The sequence below is a fragment of the Lotus japonicus genome, chromosome 3 (assembly GCF_012489685.1).
Source record: "Lotus japonicus ecotype B-129 chromosome 3, LjGifu_v1.2".
NCBI lineage: Eukaryota > Viridiplantae > Streptophyta > Magnoliopsida > Fabales > Fabaceae > Lotus > Lotus japonicus.
In genome coordinates this window covers 85,078,862-85,099,399 of record NC_080043.1, presented here as the reverse complement: position 1 = coordinate 85,099,399, position 20,538 = coordinate 85,078,862, and the positions used below count along the sequence as shown (strand labels likewise).

The window sequence follows — 20,538 nt, the reverse complement described above, 5'->3', positions numbered from 1 at the left end:
TTCTGGCCAATTAGCGTTGCATGTCATAGTTACGAACAAATCTGGGTATCCAAATCTCTTACAAATTGCCAGAGTGTCTTGACAATAATTGAACATATATCGCGTGCTTCCCATATATGAAGCTGGCAATATGATGTGCTTTCCAGTTGTTGCAGATTCGGTGTCCCCCCTAGCGACCGCGTCATGTAATCTATAATAAACCTCATATCTGAACTTAGTTTGATTATATCTCACCTAATTTAACCGTTGATATTCTATCATGAAATATGCATCAACGATAACTTGTTGAAAGAGTCGTCCAGCGCGGACTACATTGTCGTATTCAATGCGTTTATCCTGAATACGAAAAGCAACAAAGTATTTAAGAGTAACCGTGTGTATTTTGTTATATTGATCCTCCACGCCAGGTTCCTTGTAAGGGAGTTTGCTTGATAGTCATCTTCTCCATATGGAAATAACAAATGATACTGCAGGGGATGTAAGAAACATGATTCTCGTACGACCTTGTGAATATAAATATAATGTCCTTTACAACAACATCTTGTTCGCAATCTAAATTATTAAAGTCTCTCACAATCAAGACAGTCACTTCATTAGCTGTGGTTATGTTGTAGAGTCATGCATCTTTATTTCTTCCTATGAATAATCTAAGACAAAATTAATTCTGAGACCCTCCTGTTGTAATGAAATCTCTAACTCTTCTGAAAGATTGAGCAAGTCCATTTTCAATATTAATCATTTTAGTAAGGTCGTCAATTAAAAATTTGTCTAAACGGTTGGTTTCCCTCCTGGAAGTATTATGTCATCAACATTAACACCAAGAAATTGAATAATTTTGGATCTAATTTTTGTAGGGTACGAAACGTACCTAAAATGATGCAATCTGTTTGATGTCTCGTTAAGGGTATCATAGATATACAACTGTGCAAACTTTGACACTTGTCCTTCTTTAGGCAATAAGCTCCAAATCTTGTGGTAATTTTGTCCACTCAAAATAAATTGTAGAGGTCCACCACCATCATTTCATGGAGACTCAACTTGACCACCCATTGACGTAAAAGAAAATGCATGGTTGTATGTTCTTATATTTTCTTTGAAGTGTTTAGACCTTGGATCGACTCCAATCATTAGATTAAATAATAAATCAGGTGGTCTTTGCAAGAAAGGTAGTTGCACTTTTCTATTTAAGCAGCATAATGAAATCTTCGAATTTGGAATATTTTTAGATTTCTCACTCCTTTCCTCATGCTACATCGTTGCCTCACTAAAGTTCAACAGTACTAACTAATAATTGATATGTTGTAAATTAAAAATTAATATTTATTTAATTCACAAAAATTTATCTACTCATCATATCCATTTCAAACCCAATCTAATATTAGTTATATTTTTAAAAAATTATATACTAATAAAATTCAAATTTTAAAATGTAAAATTCATATTCTCCCCCTTCCATAACTTGATATATTTTCAACTAAGAATCCTTGATTGGCTAGAAAAATAATTAATGTGCTGTTATTTCCTATTTTATTTTTAATTACTATTTTCAAATTTCATATACAAGAGTGGAGAGAAATTCAATATTAATGTTCCATGTGAAATTCAAATATCTCATAAGGTGTTGAATTAAAAAAACTTTATAATTTCAAAATTATTAGAACCTGGTAACTGATTTTGAATTTTTTCTTTCAATTTTTGATTTAAAAAGTATTAATGATTAATTTTATAAATAATTTCGAATTTGAATAATTTTACATTAATTAATATGATCTTCCAAACCTGTCTAGTTGACTAATTTTGCATTAAGTATTTTTTTGCATTAAGTATTATTAAATTGATTTTTTTTTGAAATAATGAGATTGTTAATCAATTAAATTCAGACTAAAATTAACGTGTATAACCTTTCATATAATTATAACATATTAAAACATGCTATTTATAACTTATTAATAAGAAAACAGCTATTTGTCTTCCAAACCTTACTTTTTTTTTTTCAGTTCAAAAAAAAAATCCTTACTTTTTTAGTTTTTAAAAGTATTATTATTGTTTGAAACATATAAGAGAATTATGCTCGAAGTGTTAAAAAAACTAAAAAAAAAAAAACTTCCTAGCTTTAAAATAAAAACTTTTATTTTGAGTTAATAATATTTTACATTTTTTTTTTGGAAAACTTTTGGACTACACAAAAATATTAATGTATGGAATATGATTATAAATAACTTTGAATGTCAACATTTATGGTGAATAATTTAATAGCTTTTTTATTTATTGATTTATTAATTTATTTATTGATTTATTGACTCATTAAATTTGACCAATGAAAATTAATCAATGTGGACCAATCAGAATATGCCATTTGGAAATTCAATAACAACAACCAATAGAATGAAAACATGTGAATATTAAGTAACAATGTGGCCCACTTTGGTGGATGAGCTTTATATATTATTAAGATCAATGGAAAACTATATTTGTAGAATGAATTTGTACATCCCTTTACAATAAAGTTAAAGATTAGAAAAGATGAGAGAGAAGTGTGAAATGTATGATTGATATGATCGAGAGAAATAAGGAAAAAAAATAACATCATAAAATATCTACCGTATAAATATAAATTTTTAATTTCATATATCTACTGTAAAAATTAACATCCGAAAAGAATCAATATCAAATCAATATATATTAGAAAAGAAGAACTTTCATCGTGATGTGTCAGCACCAGATTAATTCTTAGTGACGTGTTAGCACAAGATTAATTCTCATAAAAATTATTCCACGTGTCAATTTGTCAGAGGATATAATTTTCAATTGATATATGTTTTAATTTTATATATTCTAACCTAATTAATTGATATTATTTTAGAAGATATAATTTTCAATTGATATATGTTTTAATTTTATATATTCTAAAATAATTGATTGATATTATTTTAAAAGATAAGATTTGGTCTTTTAATTTATTTTAAATTTATTTTTAGAATATATTGATTAATTGTTATTGAATTTTCGAATTTTTTAATAATTCGGGATTTTATGAGTTTTTATTGTGATTTGCTAGATTTTGTTAGTTTTTATCTATCTTTATTTAATACCATTTTCAATATTAGATTTGATTGGGATTTAGGTTGTTTATTTCTTAATTTTATTTTAATTTATCTTATTATTTATTTTAAATCCAGAAAATACTTTATTTTATTTTAGAGTTACTTTTAGAGTATATTAACTAAATTTTCTTAAATTTTCGGCACCACAGTCCTTTCAAATTGGTGAAGGAGGGTATTTTGTTATTCAAGACTTCATTTTGGGTTTCTTTTTCAATCTTCTTCATGAATTGATTTTGTTCTTCAACTAATTGTAAGATGTCATATGCTTCAAGGATTCCTGCATTTCTCTTCTTAATCAAAAGCAAAAGGATTGAGGAAAAGAAAATCTTCTAGGGTGTAGAATATTCACTAATTGAAAAAAAAATAACACGTGTCATTCTCAGATTAATTCTCATAAAAAAATACATTTTAAAATTTTAGATTTGATTAGGATTTATATTGCTTATTTCTTTATTTTATCTTAATTTATTTTTGATTTATTTTTAGAGTAAAAAAAATACATTTTTAAATTTTAGATTTGATCAGGATTTAGGTGGTTTATTTCTTGATTTTATCTTAATTTATTTATTATTTATTTTTAGAGTATTAATTAATATATCCCAAACTTTTTTTTAAAAAGATTGAGTTTGAAAGCTATAGCTTAAGTTAATTTGTTAATATATTCCCAAATAATAATAATAATAATAATAATAATAATAATAATAATAATAATAATAATAATAATAATAATAATAACATGTGTGTGCGGATATGAGCCGGTTGGGTACTATAGTGCACATACCCGCACCCATACCCTCTATTTTTTGCGGGTAATTATCTATACTCAACCTCATACCCATTTAGCGGTTTTTTTCCCTACCCATAGTTGGTATTTTTTGCGTGTACCCTATGATTTTGAGACCCATTGTCATCCATAGATTTAGATTTTGGCAAAGATGGATAGCTTCCTGTAATGACATTGAATTGTCTAAAGGTAGAGAGCTTCGAGTTGTTACCCACGTGAGTATGGAGACGGGTACATGTAATTTTTAAAAACGCGAGTATGGAGATGGTACTATAGTACCTACCCGTTGTCATCCATACTTAGTTGGAATAAATACAATAATGTTATACTTTATGATATATCTTACACAATCCTGATTTGTGCTACTATCACATTAATTTTTTTTAAGATTAATATGTTGATAATTCTTTATATCTATGATTTGTGTTATCGTCTTCATATTTACGAAATGTGAAACGAGTTCCTCTTGGTCTCAATCAGGCTTAGAAGAGAAGTCTTTATGTCCACTTTACTCATCAATTCTGACTTTTCTATTTCATTCGTTGTTTAATATATTTTTAATAATCAAAGTATTAATTAATATATCAAATACAATAGACATATTTCCCGTGCAACGCGCGGGTAAAAAACTAGTATATATATTAGAAAAGAAGAACTTCTATCAGACTAATTTAGTGACGTGTCATTCTCACGTTAATTTTTAGTGACGTGTCATTCTCACGTTAATTCTCATAAAAAAAATTCCACGTGTCATTCTCAGGTTAATTCTCATAAAAAAAAACATTTTTAACTTTTAGATTTGATTAGGATTTAGGTTGTTTATTTCTTAATTTTATCTTAATTTATTTTTGATTTATTATTAGAGTATTAATTAATTTTTATGGTATTTTCGGATTTTTAGTTAATTCAGGATTTTATGAGTTTTTATTGTGATTTTCTAGATTTTGATTGTTTTTATCTATATTTATTTAGTACCTTTTTAAATTTTAGACTTGATTAGGATTTAGGTTGTTTATTTCATGATTTTATCTTAATATATCTTATTATTTATTTTTAGAGTATTAATTAATTTTTATGGTATTTTTGTTGAATTTTCAGATTTTTAATTAATTCAGGATTTAATGAGTTTTTATTGTGATTTGCTAGATTTTTATAGTTTTTATCTATCTTTATTTATTATCTTTTTAAATTTTAGATTTGATTAGGATTTAGGTTGTTTATTTCTTAATTTTATCTTAATATATCTTAAAATTCTTAATTAAATATAAATCTAAAAATTCAATAAAAATAACATACAATTTAATTAATACTCTAAAAATAAACTTTTTCTTCACCTAAAATTTATTTCCATAACAAATATTGAAACCGATTTTTTAAAGGTAATTTTAAATCTGATAAACTTTTTAATAAAATTTTAAAATTTTAAAAGATTTGCCTTAATTATTTAAGATTTACCGAGATTACTCATTACTAATATAGCGTCTGTCATCTCCTCCCATATATGCCTTTACAGTGAACCGGTTGACATGGAGGAAAAATTAGGAAGATCACTCGAGTATGCAACTTGCTTCATGTGGTGCTGATAATTGTGTGATGTGATAATTGTGTAAGTGTTTGACATAAATGTTGTTGAGTAATTAGATTATTTTCCTCATCCTCTTTTGATATATTTGTTTCAATGTCCCTTATCTGAATTTTGCAATTGAAACTAATTCATCTTCTGCCTGGATTTTTTTTTTTCGAAAAGAAGGAGCTTGCGGTATCTTCCTGTATGAGTCAAATCTCTATCTCGCGTTTCAAGGTATTCAGTTCTCTACTCTTTCTCTTCTTGCATTGGATTATCAATATTTATTTGGGTTCTTATTTTCTGTTTTCATTTTATTTCTTTGTTCTTTTCTGAGTAGGAGGAAGACAATCCTAACGAGAAGAAACTACAGGAACCCAATAATTGACAAGAGAAGAAAGAAGAATCTAAGTTCGTGTGAGTGGTGAGTTTCTGATTCAGGTTCGATGTGAGAATTTTTTATAAGCTTTCCCCCCTCTAGATTGTGATTACTTCATTGGTGAGATTCATGCTAGATTGTGGAGACCTCAAGTTACAAGTGCTCTGAGCTGCTTGCTGATTTTCCCTATGGCTTCAACTCAGATATTTTCTTTTCAAGTTGGTTATGATGCATGAAGGCTAATTAATTGATGTTCCTTCTCTTTTGAGTTAATTTGCTAGCTGAGATCAGATGAGAACGCTTAAACGTTGAAATTCAAATCCTTTCTTCACTAGATTTCAGTTTCATTTATGCTTATTTTCTTATAAGTTTTTCTTTTCATTTGTGTATCAGGTTTTTCTTCATTGTTATGAGATAATTATGCTTCATTATATGAGCCTGTCTCCTCAATTGAGGTTGCTTTGCATTAAGGAAGTTGAGTCTGGTCAAGTATTGTGATAATTTTTAAATTTTTTCATCATCATTGTCCTTGGGTTAGATCTTTGGTCTACAAACTTTATTTTTCTGGTGAAAGAAAGTTTTGGGAGAATGGGGGATTGATCCCATCTCAAAGTCCAAAGAAAAGTTGTTATGGTATTTGTAGTGAGTAGTTTTTTTTAGTTGTAGAATATAGAAGGTTTTGTATCATATTTTATATTTAATCCAGCCTTTTTGATTAAAAGACAAATTTTCAGGGAACTGTGTTTTTGTGTCAGAATAACTTTGCTCTTTTCTTCCAAGTTTATTAGTCGGTGATGCATCAATCTAACTATTAAATGGTTGCTTAATGGTGTATATTATTTGTCTTGAAAGCAGGGGCGGAGGCATGAATTTCAGAAAGGGGGACTAAGATATAAAGGAACATAATTTGTAAGAAAATTTCAATTTTTATCAACTAAAGAATGTGCAAAAAAAAAAAACAAGAATGAAGTAGCAGTCCAACCTAAGAAAAAACTCTTTTGTTGAAGGCCAAAACTTAAATGGGACATTTTACAAACAGTTGGTGTGCATAATTCTTATCACATTTTTTTACAAGCAAAACACAAGAACCACAAATTTAATCGCATATAATCAGATCGATTAACAAGGTTATTAAAACTGGACTGTTGATCAAATCAGTGAGGGAATTGGTTCATCGTTCATTAGATCAATCGTAGTTGAATTGTGGTCTGACCGATATAGCCGCTATAAATTAAATATATATCATTTAAAAAAATTATATAGTAGATTACAAAAATTGATATTAAATAATTACCAAATTTTAACTGAGAAGTTAAATTTATATTTACCTTAAATATCATAGATTCAAATTGATTTCAAATATTTTTAGAGGATTGTTTAAAAATTAACACAAAAAAATGCTATAAAATGCTTCGTATAAGTTAAAACTATTCTTTTATATTTTTTATTACTATGTTAGAAAGAGGTATAACTCTAATGTCAAAAAAGTGCAGCCCAGTAACTTTCACGTCTATTAAAAAAGGCTCATATGTAACAAAACCCTAATATCTATTTATAATTTCAATTGTTAGTGGATAACACAGAGGTTCAAAAGAATGTCTACTGAATCTGAAAGAGAAACGCAAACAACATAGAGATCACCCCTTCCTCTCAGCTCAACCTTCCCCTCAATCCTCTCATTCTCAAGTCTCACACTGCTTCAATTTTTTTCCTTGAGACATTCCTTAAATTCACGGGTGACTAAGCATGGACAAGTCACCCGTGTGCCTCCGCCACTGCTTATGTTATGGAAAATCCCTCTCCACTTTCATGTATGTAATTTATGACTTATGCTCCATAAACTAATCTCAGTGTAACATTTAAAATTATGTGTGGTACAACGACTAGAGAACGATTAATATATTCGCATACAAATAATTCCAGGTTAAAACTAACATAAATTAATTTTAATGTCATTTCAGTACTTTTTTTAGTTTTTAAAACCAACTTTAGATGTAAATATAATTAATTGTTTGATAATTTGATGATAAAAATATTTGTGCGGATATTAGAAAATATTAGTACAGATATAATTTATATTTATTTATGTTTTAAGAATTAAAAGTTCATACAAGGGGAACAAGCATGAAAAATTTAATGGAGAAATAAGTTTTGATATAATTTCTATACTATACAACACAATAGTATGTTTTTATTTTTGGGCAACTCTCAATTTGATGATAATTTTTTGTGTGCAAAGATTAGAAAACATTAGTACATATATAATTTATATTTATTTATGTTTAAAGAATTAAAAGTTTATACGAGGGGAACTAGAGAAATAAGTTTTGATATAATTTCTATGCAACATCTGGAAGCCAAAATAAGTCTTAATGATACTTTATCTTTTTGACCACTTTATATTAGTTAATTCAGTATATGCTTACAAAGCACTAGAATTGAGTGTCTGAATTTATGCTCTTTAAATATCTACATCTTATTATGATTGTTCTTACATTCTTAGTATCTTAATTTTTTTTAATTTAAAATATTGATTGATGTTTCAAATACAATAGACAAATTTTCTGTGCAACGCGCGGGTAAAAAACACTAGTATAATTAATTAAACCAGCTAATAGTACAAGGTGGAAGATTCAAAGAAGAAATATAGTAGTAAAGATGATTGCTACGCCATATATTGACTTAAGACTTTGGCGATGACTTGAATGATTGGTACGTTCTTGCAATTTACACGTAAATTGCAGAAAACTAATGTCTTCACACAACCTTTCCACCCACGCGACATTTATGAATAGAATTGACAGAAATGGAATATTATTAATGTGATAGAAAAAGAAGAGATGTATGAAAAGAGAAGTGAGTGAAAATAAAATAAAAGAGAAAGTTGGAGAGTATGTTTAATCAAAACTGTATCATCCAGTGTGTCTATGTGTGTGTCCGTTATGCATAGGTGATCAGCAATGACATCAAACACGTTTGAACTCTACTAGTTTGGACTTTGGATGTCAACTGGTTAAGAGGATCAAAGAGACAGACAACAGAATCATCTAGCAAATCAATCTCAAACTCGTACTAAACATGAGAAATGTTGTTCTGTTCTCCCTTCTTTGCTGGCTGCTATGTTCCCAACTGTGTTCAGGGGGAGGAGACACGTTAAACCTTGGCAAGATGATAACTCAGGACTCGGAGAACAACCTTGTTTCAGAAGGAAATGAATTTGAATTAGGCTTCTTTTCCTTGCCCATTGGAAGTGAAAAAAAGTACTTGGGGATATGGTATCACAACTTGGAACCACAAACAGTGGTGTGGGTTGCCAACAGAGACAACCCTGTTAAAGGTTCTAATGGAGTTTTCCAAATTGCAGAGGATGGAAATCTCGTGGTAGAAGATGCATCAGAACAAGTTTGGTCCTCAGCACTTGAAGGGTCTTCATCCAAAAACAGAACACTGAAGCTCCTTGACTCTGGGAATTTAGTACTAATGGATGATGATTCGGGAATGAGGAGATACCTGTGGCAAAGCTTCCAACACCCAACACACACGTTTCTTCCGGGGATGAAAATGGATGCAAATTTAACATTAACTTCTTGGCGAAACGACAACGACCCCGGAAGTGGGAGCTTCACCTTCAAGCTGCTTCAGAAAGGTAGCTGCATAGTGAATAACCAGTCACAACTTTACTGGGTGCTTCGGACTGATAGTGATAGACTCAGTTCACAAGAGATATCCCCCCTCGTGCTTACCTTGTTAGGCTTGGGAGTAAATGCCACATCCACATCCGGTAATTCATCGTCCAGGTTTCAAGAAGTTTTTGATTTTCACAAGTCAAGGTTGATAATGAATCATACTGGGCAGGTGCAGTTTCTAAAGTGGGAAAATGAAGATACAGAATGGTTTTTGCTATGGTCGGGACCAGGTGACAAGTGCGACACACATAACTACTGTGGAAGCTTTAGCAGCTGCGACAAGAGTAAATGGAAGCCCTGTAAATGTTTACCAGGATTCACTCCCAGGTTGCCTTATGATCAGTACCTTGGAGGGAGGCAAGGGTGTGTCAGAAAATCAAAGACTTGTAGTAGTAAAGGCATGATGTTCCTCAACTTAAAGAGGTTAAAAGTGGGATACCCAGATGAAGCTTTCCCAACAGAAACAGAAGCTGAGTGCCGGTCTCAATGCCTTAAAATGTGTCCCCACTCCCAGTGCCAAGCTTATTCATATAATTCATATAATAGGTCTAATTATGATCGTAGTTCATTTTCATGTTGGATCTGGACAAGGGATTTACTTACACTTGAAGAGCAGCAAGATAGTGGTGGTGATCTTTCTATCCTGATCAGGAGATCAGACATAGGTAACTTTATATTTTCTCAATTCATCTCTTAAGTTCATTTCCAACTTAACCTAGGAAGGGTAACTCAGTTGGCAACACAGACTTAGTGAGTGGGAAGAGCTCTTGAGTTCGATCCCTGCATAATACACCCGGGAAGGGATAAAGATAACTATGACTAAATCCCGAATCTGGTATAATCGGCATTTAAGGGATGACCGAATAGCAGATGGTTTATACAAAAAAAAAAAACATCATTTCCAACTTACAGTAGAAGTAGGGACTAGGCATAACAAAAACATATCATCACCCTTGGTGAAGTTATAGTGTTTGGATTGACAGTGAAAACAAAATTTAAAGCATGACAATCCATCAGTAGATTTTGTAGCTTCTCACTAGAAGTGGTTATGAGACTCCCAGCCGGAGAACCAGACATGCTTTTATAGACACAATTAATGAAAAGTTTAGGATGTATTAAAATAACGATAATAAGACATCAAATTTCAAGTTGAAGTTATTTTAACATTGTCATGAAATTTTGATTGTTTCTGCACTGTGACCATACAAAAAATTACTCTAATCCTTTCCTAATATGCTGAATGATATTGCAACAAAAAAAGAGAAAAAAAGTCATAGTGGTTGTAATATGTGTTAGGAGTGCAGTCCTATTGGATGTACTAAATTGAAACTGTAATTCAAGCAGGGTTCTCAATAGCGCTATAGCACCGTAGCGGTGCGTAGCAGCCCTTGGCCACTCCTAGTTGTTGTGTAGTGAAGCAGCTCAGTGTAGTGGCTGTTGCGGCCGCTAAAGCAGAGGAAAAGCAGCCCTAGCTGTACTATTTGGTTGAATTGATAAAAGCTGAAAACAACCCACTAAAAAGTTCATGTTAGGGCATATTGAGAAGGTGTTTCAAGGTTTTTACTTAGGAAATATACTCAAAATGGTCTAGTTTAAGGAGGATGAGGAGGAAATGATCTAGAACTTTAATGTTTTAAGGCAGTTTAGTTTAGGAAATAGAGACTTACACCTTTTGGTTACCTTGACTTTTGTTGGTACTAGTATGTTTTGGTTATTACGCCAAAGACTATTTAATGACAATTATGAGTGTAATGATTTGTGAGATTATCATTTATATGTATATGTATTATTATTATATGAACTATACAAAAAATTCAGAAAAGCGGCCACCCTGCTATGTGCTATACTGCAATAGCTTTTTTGTGGTTGGCCACTACGCAGCTATTCGAGATTGACAACACTGAATTCAAGAAATAATTGAAACTGGGAGATTAAAAGTCTTATTGGGTGATAAAGCAGCTGAAACCATTAATCCCTCAATAACTTGTGGCTGAACTGAATCATATTCTTGTGCAGCATCAACTGCAAAATCGTGTGCCCCTTGTGGCACATATGTGATTCCTTATCCTCTAAGTACTGGGCCAAACTGTGGAGACCCAATGTACAGCAAGTTCAATTGTGACTACACGAAAGGCCAGGTTAGCTTCATGATGTCTGGCGGAAAATCATACCGAGTTACTTGGATAGATGAAGGTGCCAGAAAGTTTTACATCCAAACGAATGATTCAGATTCAGACCACTGTGATTCAAGTTCCAGCTATCAAAGTTACAAGCCTAGTTCTCCATTTAATGTCACTAACTGGTGCTTTAGTAAAGATGAAATAGAGGTCACTTGGCTACCAGCACCACAACCTACCTGTAATAAGTCCAGAGACTGCAACCATTGGCTCCATTCAACATGCACTCCTTCAAACACTGAAGGAGTAAGGAGGTGCCTTTGCAATTCAAATTACCTGTGGAATACCTCAAGTTATAGTTGTATACAAGGTTAGATTTATCATTATGCATATCTCTAGCAATTTAGTTTCCTGATTTTCTGTTATTAATTGGATAAAGTTTTATTGTATCGAGTTTAGGTAGGTTTACAAAATTAGTTTAAGACCTACTTATAAGTTATTTTGAACTATTTTCATGAAATTTTCAGATGAGCTTATTAATAACTGCTTATATCACCTATTATAAGCTATTTTGTGCTTATTTCAGGAGACTTATCAAATAAGCTTATTAATAAGGCCCAGTTTGGAAGAGCTTATTTGAGCTTATCTGACAGCATAAGCACTTATGTCAGTGTTTGGGAGAGCTTATGCAAACAGCTTATGGTCTGCCATAAGCTATTTTCAGCTTATTTTCATAAGCTACTCAGGATAGCTTATGAAAAACAGCTTATGCTTATACACAGCTTATTTTTAATTTATTTCAATAAATTTTTAAAAATAGCTTATGAATAAGCGCTTATGACATAAGCGCTTATGACCATAAGCGCTTAATTAAGCTGTTTATCCAAACGGGGCCTAAGCACTTATGACATACGCGTTTAATTAAGTTGCTTACCCAAACACAATCATAATGGTATTTTACCCTCTAACTTTTTGCATTTTACTTCCTTTCTTGGACAGAATCATCAAGCCATTCAACCAACCGATTGCCATTGATTCTCACAGCAATTCTTGTGGGCACAATTATCCTGGCATGTGCCATAGGGTTTGCTTATGTTCGAAGGAAGAAAATAGCCCAGAAGCTTGGTAATAATTTTTAGTTATGCATTTTGAATTAAACTGTCATCTTCATACAAGTAACTAAGGTACTAATACATCTCTTTGCTGAGTTCAGATAAGGTAAACATCCAAGTTCAAGAGAGCTTGTACGGCAGTGAAAGACATGTGAAAGGTTTGATAGGACTAGGAAGTCTAGAAGAAAACAACAGTGAAGGCATTGAAGTACCCTATTACACTTTTAGAAGCATTCTAGCAGCTACAGAAAATTTCTCAGAATCGAACAAGCTTGGAAGAGGAGGATATGGGCCTGTGTATAAGGTGATTGTTTCAGTTCTAACTTTCTCATTACTAAACATTGAGTCTATGCAAAAACAAAGTCATTAAATTTGAATAATTTTTATCCAGGGAAGGTTTCCTGGAGGTCAAGACATTGCTGTAAAGAGGCTATCAGCTGTTTCTACTCAAGGCTTAAAGGAATTCAAAAATGAGGTTGTTTTGATTGCCAAACTTCAACATCGGAATCTTGTTAGGCTTAGGGGTTATTGCATGAAAGGAGAAGAGAAAATCCTACTTTATGAGTACATGCCAAATAAGAGCTTGGACTCATTTATATTTGGTTAGTTCTTATACTTAACCTCTTGTATAAAGTGCACATTAACTACTACAATCTTCATGAATTTACTACTAACCTTATTCTTTCAAATGTGAAATGAAAATCTCGAAACCTGATAGATCGGACGCGAACTTTGCTCCTGAATTGGCAAATGCGGTTCGACATAATCCTAGGCATTGCACGAGGGCTGCTCTATCTTCACCAAGACTCCAGATTGAGAGTGATCCACAGAGACCTGAAAACCAGCAACATTCTTCTAGATGAGGAGATGAATCCAAAGATATCAGATTTTGGCCTTGCTAAAATATTTGGGGGAAAAGAGACTGAAGCAAGCACAGAAAAAGTAGTGGGGACCTTGTAAGTTCACCATACGTGATTCTAAATGTATCATTGTCAACCATGAGTTCTGTTTACATGAATATCTAGTATCTACACAATGCTTGCTACATGTAAGAAATCAATTTTTTTTTTGCAGTGGATATATGGCTCCAGAGTATGCATTGGACGGATTTTTTTCAGTGAAATCAGATGTTTTCAGCTTTGGGGTAGTCCTACTAGAGATTCTCAGCGGAAAAAGGAACACGGGATTTTATGAGTGCAAACAAATTTCTAGCCTTTTGGGTTATGTAAGTCTCTTCTGTTGTGACCCTCATTTTGGTGATTGATTATGTTGACTTGCCTGTAAAATTTCTGTGTGGACATTGTATTATCAGGCATGGAGATTATGGACAGAGAATAAGCTTCTAGACTTAATGGACCAATCTATTGGTGAAAGTTGCAATGAAAATCAATTCATGAAGTGTGCACTAATTGGACTCTTATGTGTACAAGATGAACCGGGTGATCGGCCTACAATGTCAAATGTTGTGACCATGCTTGATAGTGAGACTGCAACCATTCCAATTCCAACGCAGCCAACCTTTTTCGCGAGAAAGCCTCCATCGATCAGCGATTCTGGTTCTTCCAGCAAACAAGAAATAATAAGTCTAGAATTTGATAGCAGTTATCAACATGGTAGATAGATAGAGCATGATTGAAGTTAAGGTTTCAGTTAATTTCAAGCAATTTCAATTCGTTTCCATTAGACATGGGATTTTAATTCAATAAGTTAAGTATGCAACTTTAGGTTATGATTGTATATGGAATTGTGATGTACGTGCCATAAATATTATGATACGATCAAACTGAAATCAGCAGAGGAATCAGCGATTCTGGTTCTTCCAGCAAACAAGAAATAATAAGTCTAGAATTTGATAGCAGTTATCAACATGGTAGATAGATAGAGCATGATTGAAGCTAAGGTTTTAGTTAATTTCAAGCAATTTCAATTCGTTTCCATTAGACATGGGATTTTAATTCAATAAGTTAAGTATGCAACTTTGGTAGCGTTTGGTGACGGAACAGAACAGGACATAACAAAACGGAACGGGACAGAACAGAACGGAACGGGACAACAATGTTATGTATGTTGTGTTTGGTAACACCAAGTCAATAGAACGGAACCATGATTTTAATTACATATATAACCCTGCATGTTTAATATTTGATTGGCGAAAACAAATTGAACTCAATTGAACATTTTGTAAAGAAACCGTTTGTTATTGCTTACTTCGTGAAATAATCACTTATTTCTTTAAAATAATCACTTATATATTGTTTAAGTTGTTTCAGTATGCTATTGAAAAAAGTAGAAACCTAATTATTTATTTAAGCTATTTTAAGTGTGTTTGTTTAGATTAAAAAATAATGATTTTAAACTATAATTTTTTTTTATTTTTAGAGATTTTGAGAAAAGCATAAGTTGATTCGCGTTTGACTACTCTAATTAAAATCACTTTTCTTAATCTCCTCTCATCTATCATTTTAGATTTTCATGATAATCTAAAGTAACTATTTCAAATAATCTGTTTTCAGCTTCAGCTGAAACAAACACAAAAAGTGATTTTTTGATTAAAAAGTGATTTTTTCCAAAATAAGTTGAATCAAACGCACTGTAATTGACTCGTTTATCATTGCTTACAAAAACTGATTTTACTTTTAAAAAAATAATTGATTTTATTTTAATTAAGTTGATTCGTGTTTGACTACTCTAATTAAAATCACTTTTTTTTTTATCTCCTCTCATCTATCATCATAGATTTTCTTGATAATCTAAAATAACTGTTTCAAATATTATGTTTTCAGCTTCAGCTGAAACAAACACAAAAAGTGATTTTTGATTCAAAAATTGATTTTTTGATTTTAAAAGTGATTTTTTGATTAAAAAGTGATTTTTTTCCAAAATAAGTTGAATCAAACGCACTCTAATTGGCTCGTTTATCATTGCTTACAAAAAGTGATTTTACTTTTGAAAAAATAATTGATTTTATTCTAAGTGATTTTTTTGAAAAAGTAGATTTTCATTAACTTTGTCTACAAATATAATAAGTGCTTTCAATTTTAGAAGTGATTTTAAATTGTTTAGATACATAAAATTTCAAATATAAATTAGGGGTATTATTGAACTTGCAGAAGTTTTAAGAGAGTGTTCCGTTCCGTTCCCTTCCGTTCCACCCTTTTTCGGGGAACCAAAGTGTCCCGTTCCTGGAGCATTTTGTCCCGTTCCGTTCCATCTTAAAAATATGACAAACACAGAACGGAACTCATGTGTCCTGTTCCGTTCCCTTCCCACCTGTCTACCAAACGCTACCAAATATGTTATGATTGTATATGGAATTGTGATGTACGTGCCATAAATATTATGATACGATCAAACTGAAATCAGCAGAGGATTCTTGATAAAACAAAAGATTATTCATCACATGATTAAGTGACTACTAATACAAAGGGTGTGATGTGACTGTGACTGTGTGAGACAATTTGAATAAGCTTAAGTTTGGAAGAAAAATAAAAGATGAACTAACCTTAATCAACAAACTTTGTTAGGAGGTACCGTGGGAAGGGTAGGGAGTGGGGGGGGGGATAGCGAGAGTTGGGATTTGGGGAGTTTTCACCTGATTGCTTTTCTCTTGCTTCTCTAGCACGAGACTTTTGGTTTGTTGGGTTGGAAAGTAAATGTGAGAAAATGTAGAAGAAAGTGGAAGGAAAGAAGATAACATATTTATAAAATGGCTTAAATACCCTTATTAAAAGGTATATGTGTTTATAATTTTTTTTTACTTATTATTTATTAATAACCATTTGATAAAAATATTCTTAAAGGGAATTTGACCAAACAGGATTTTTACATTACTATTTTGATTTTCTAATTTTTTAGAAAAATTGGAAATGAGCATTGGGGTTGTCTAATATAGACCCTTAAAGAAGTATAAATTGCGACCTTTATTTTTTACTACTAGGAGTCACACACACCATTTTATATTTACATAATTATCTTTTTCTGTTTACATAATGGTGGAATTCATGGTCTTTCCTTGTCTCTTCTTTTGGGTTCTATTTTGCCTAATCTACCTCCTTCAAGTTTCACCGGCTTAAATGCATCATCCGCTTCGCTGAAAGCTTTCTTTGCCTAAATCCATGGTCATCTCTTGCCACTTCTTCCCACTTCTCCCAAAGCTTCTCATTTTTATCCTCCAAATCTTGCAAAAACAGTTAAGGTGTAGTGAGTAAAAATGTAAAGTGAGCCAAAATTACCTATTATAGTTGGTAAAAAAGTAATAGTGTAGTGGGTCTAAAGTTCGGCTTTTTATTAATAAGGTCCATATGCAACACCTTCAATATTAGAGTGGTTTTGAAAAATTGTAAATAACTTTGGCGTGTTGACTTCATTTTTCTATGTAACTAGAAGGGTTTGGGATCATCTCATGTAAACATTAAATAAATTGGTGAGGAATTTACCACCTTTTCTTTCCTTCACAGTTTTATAAAACAAACCACGTAAGGGAATCCATCTAGATTCATGTGTTTTCCTTCCCTTAACATCCTTTCCTCTCTCACTGCCTCAAATCAAACTAGCTCTATTGTCCAATTAGGCTTTCATGTGCACTTGGGCCATGTTTCAGTTGGGATTTGTCAAAAACTCATTTCGGAGGACTCATCCTTATTTATATGGGTCGAATATGATTTTGGTCCCAAAAATAGTGAATTATGGATTTTAACCCTTATATAAATAGTGAATTATTAATTTAATCTCTCCATTTTGTGGCATTTTAAACCACCACTTTGTATCAAAAAAAAAAACCACCACTTGCACATTTTGTTGCGGTGAATTTCCTATTTGAATTCCAATAACACTTTCATATTAATTAATGCTCACATGAATCTTGATGAGGGACACTGACTTTTGAACTCACTTTTGCCCATTACATTACATTAATTAATTGTCAAAATGCTCCCCACGAATTTGATTGCTTCTGACCTTCCTATATATCTTGCGCTAATTAACAGCAAAACGAAAGTTCTTATAGCCCAAACCACAGTCTGACCAGGTAAAAACAATACTGTTCATATTGATTTATTGGTCAAATTAAACCATCCACTTCACCGGTGGGAATAGAGTTGTGCAGCCAAGACTAAGACTAACATGGTGCGCTAGCTTCATCATTAATAGTTTAATTAATATCCTATCCATTCTTAGTTTATCATCCTCGTTTTTTATCCTTAAGAGGAAAGTCATAAAGGTAAAGTTCATGTTCATGCTTACTTTACTGGTCCTCTATATTCTGATTGTTACCCAGTTGCTTCCAAGCTTGAAACGTTGAACACGAGTTTGCTACTTTGTTCTCCCAAAAAGTAGTAACTGAGGGAGAACTTAACCGTTGTTTCCAATTAGAGAGAATCCACCGAAACGAGTCCTTGGGAATTGTAATGTGCTTGTTCATCAATTTGACCCCATTTTTTGGTCTCCCTTTGACAAAAGAACTTCTTGATTTCGATTGGTGAAAGTGAATTACTCCCTCCGGTCCTATTTATAAGTATGAAAGAGAAGAAAAATCTTGGTCTTTTTTATAAGAACCAAATAAAAGTTTGAGCTATATTAATTATTTTTTTCCAATGATGCTCTTATTAATTCTAACTTGTAAAATGTGTCTCATTAATTATTCTCTCTCTTTCCCACTTTTCAATACTAATAATAAAGGGTAATTTTGGAAGTTTATTTTAATTTAAGACAAATTTAATGTATTTTATCTAGTTTAACTACATTTCTTAAACTATGTGAATTTTTTTTTTATTGCTTATAAATAGGACCGGAGGGAGTATATAGTAAAGAATATGGTTAATATTGCATTCTGAGATAAAAAATAATAGAACTATTCTTCTAAACTTTAATGAAAGACCATTCACATTATACACATATACAATTACACACTAAATTGGTGGAGATACATTCACATTGACATGGACACATGGTTGTTGGATCAAAGAGGACTCACCCCTAGTTCTACTCCAAAGAGTTGCAATTGTTTGACCTACATTTACTCATTTAGGCGAGACCCTCAAGACTCAAGTTGTAGAGTTTTTTTCTTGTAGGTATCTTGTGTGAATAATAAATAAGAGTATGTGGATGGACTTTTTCATTTATAAACTATTAACATTTTTCTTTTTACTCAATGTGAGATTTTTTTTCTTAGTCACAATTGAAAAATCTCATCACATTACCATGATTCCGCTCAGCAGCAGCAGGGTACCCCATAACCTTAATGCAATGCATTACTCTATAGAATATACCTACCTACTTAATCAAAGATGTGAATGGTATAAAAAATTAATTAATTTATATTGCCTCTTCAACAAATGGTAGAAAGATGTGTGAAAAACTGCGTACAAGCAGTGTGTTGCAGAACTAAGTCAAAGGCATAGATTAAATAAGCCAACAAAATTGACAGAAATGCCCCTGACAAACTTCTAGGAAGCAGGGTAGCAATTGCGGTCTGCTTTGTATGTTCTCCAGAATCAAACCTGTTCAGCTAATTATTCTCTGTTCCTTGGCTGTCAATCTGTCATCAATGAGGTTTCATCCATCAACTTTCTCTCCTCATCACTTTCCTTGAAAGTTTAGTTGATACCCCCATATGTATATCTATATATATAAAACAGTTCATTCAACACAACCATTCACAACAACAAAAACTCACATAATCACATTACATATTAGTAATGGCTGGGATTGGCAAATTAGGAGTTGTTGATTTTGAGGATCTTCTACCGGTGATCGCTGACAAGCTCGGCGGTGAAGGTCTAATGAAGGAGCTTTGCAATGGGTTCCAGTTGCTGATGGACAAGGACAAAGGTGTGATCACTTTGGAGAGTTTAAGGAAAAACTCTGCTCTGATGGGTTTGCAGGATTTGAAGGAGGATGAGCTCGTGAGCATGTTGAGGGAAGGAGATCTTGATGGTGATGGGGCACTCACTCAGATGGAGTTCTGTGTTTTGATGTTCAGATTAAGTCCTCAGTTGATGGAGGAATCGTGGGTTTTGCTTGAACAGGCTCTGCATAGTGAACTCAACAACAAGAACAAAAGTAATTAATGCTTCATTTTGATTTGGAACCATTCTTGGCGGTGGTAAATTGTTGCTTGGAGGTATAGGAGACGACACCACTTTAATTTGCACGCTTGAAGGGGACATCTTTGTTCTTATTTCACTTGTTTCAAATATAAGTCATCCTTCTGCCATGATTAGCCTTTTGCTCTTGTTGATTATGTTGCTTCTCTTTTTCACATTTGAAGTTGAATAGAAGAAAAATTAGAAATTTGATTATGCATGTACTATTGGAAATTTATAAGGATAACCTAGATAGAATGTAGATACAAAATCATAGCATGTTTGATAATCTATACACGTATAATTAAATCATATTATTTGCGTACCTGGTGCAAGAGTTTGTGTTCTTGAACGAATCCTAATATGTGTGTGAGAAAAACTGCTCTCTATTCTGATAAGTGTGTAGAGTAGGTTAGGTTAACTTCCTAAAGGGAGGCAAATTTATAACCTATTAGATGAGAGCAGGGGTTTCTCACTGGGCTTAAATAAATAACTCAACCCATTACGGGTTACTCATCAAATTGTTAAGCGTTATAATTAAATTTATTTACAATAATTGATATACTAATAATTCAAGAATTACACATTCTAATTAAATGATTAATGCTAATTAATAAAATATCCAACAATCTCCCACTTGGATAACATTAGTCAATTAACAGAAATGCAAGAATTATTAAGAATGGAATATCAATAATGGATAAAACGCA

At 32.0% G+C, this 20,538-nt stretch overlaps 2 protein-coding genes across 2 annotated transcripts; both read left to right on the top strand.

The window, feature by feature from the left end:
• The first annotated feature begins 8,693 nt into the window (after positions 1-8,693).
• On the top strand, positions 8,694-14,601 carry LOC130746720 (G-type lectin S-receptor-like serine/threonine-protein kinase At4g03230). Its single transcript, XM_057599436.1, has 8 exons — positions 8,694-10,182; positions 11,534-12,004; positions 12,634-12,759; positions 12,848-13,050; positions 13,138-13,348; positions 13,465-13,702; positions 13,821-13,971; positions 14,059-14,601. The coding sequence occupies exons 1-8, from the start codon at positions 8,910-8,912 to the stop codon at positions 14,365-14,367; spliced, it is 2,982 nt and encodes a 993-aa protein (XP_057455419.1). The 5' UTR covers positions 8,694-8,909; the 3' UTR covers positions 14,368-14,601.
• Positions 14,602-19,076: 4,475 nt separating this feature from the next.
• On the top strand, positions 19,077-20,153 carry LOC130746721 (calcium-binding protein PBP1-like). Its single transcript, XM_057599437.1, has one exon. It carries the CDS (start codon positions 19,442-19,444, stop codon positions 19,811-19,813), a length of 372 nt encoding a protein of 123 aa, XP_057455420.1. The 5' UTR covers positions 19,077-19,441; the 3' UTR covers positions 19,814-20,153.
• The last annotated feature ends 385 nt before the right edge of the window (positions 20,154-20,538 follow it).

Excerpts from the sequence above, each read along its gene's own strand:
- LOC130746720 (XM_057599436.1), top strand. The coding sequence starts at position 8,910 with ATGAGAAATGTTGTTCTGTTCTCCCTTCTTTGCTGGCTGCTATGTTCC. Across the intron at positions 12,760-12,847 it reads GAAAATAGCCCAGAAGCTTG|ATAAGGTAAACATCCAAGTT; the intron begins GTAATAATTTTT and ends TGCTGAGTTCAG. Across the intron at positions 13,703-13,820 it reads GAAAAAGTAGTGGGGACCTT|TGGATATATGGCTCCAGAGT; the intron begins GTAAGTTCACCA and ends TTTTTTTTGCAG.
- LOC130746721 (XM_057599437.1), top strand. The coding sequence starts at position 19,442 with ATGGCTGGGATTGGCAAATTAGGAGTTGTTGATTTTGAGGATCTTCTA.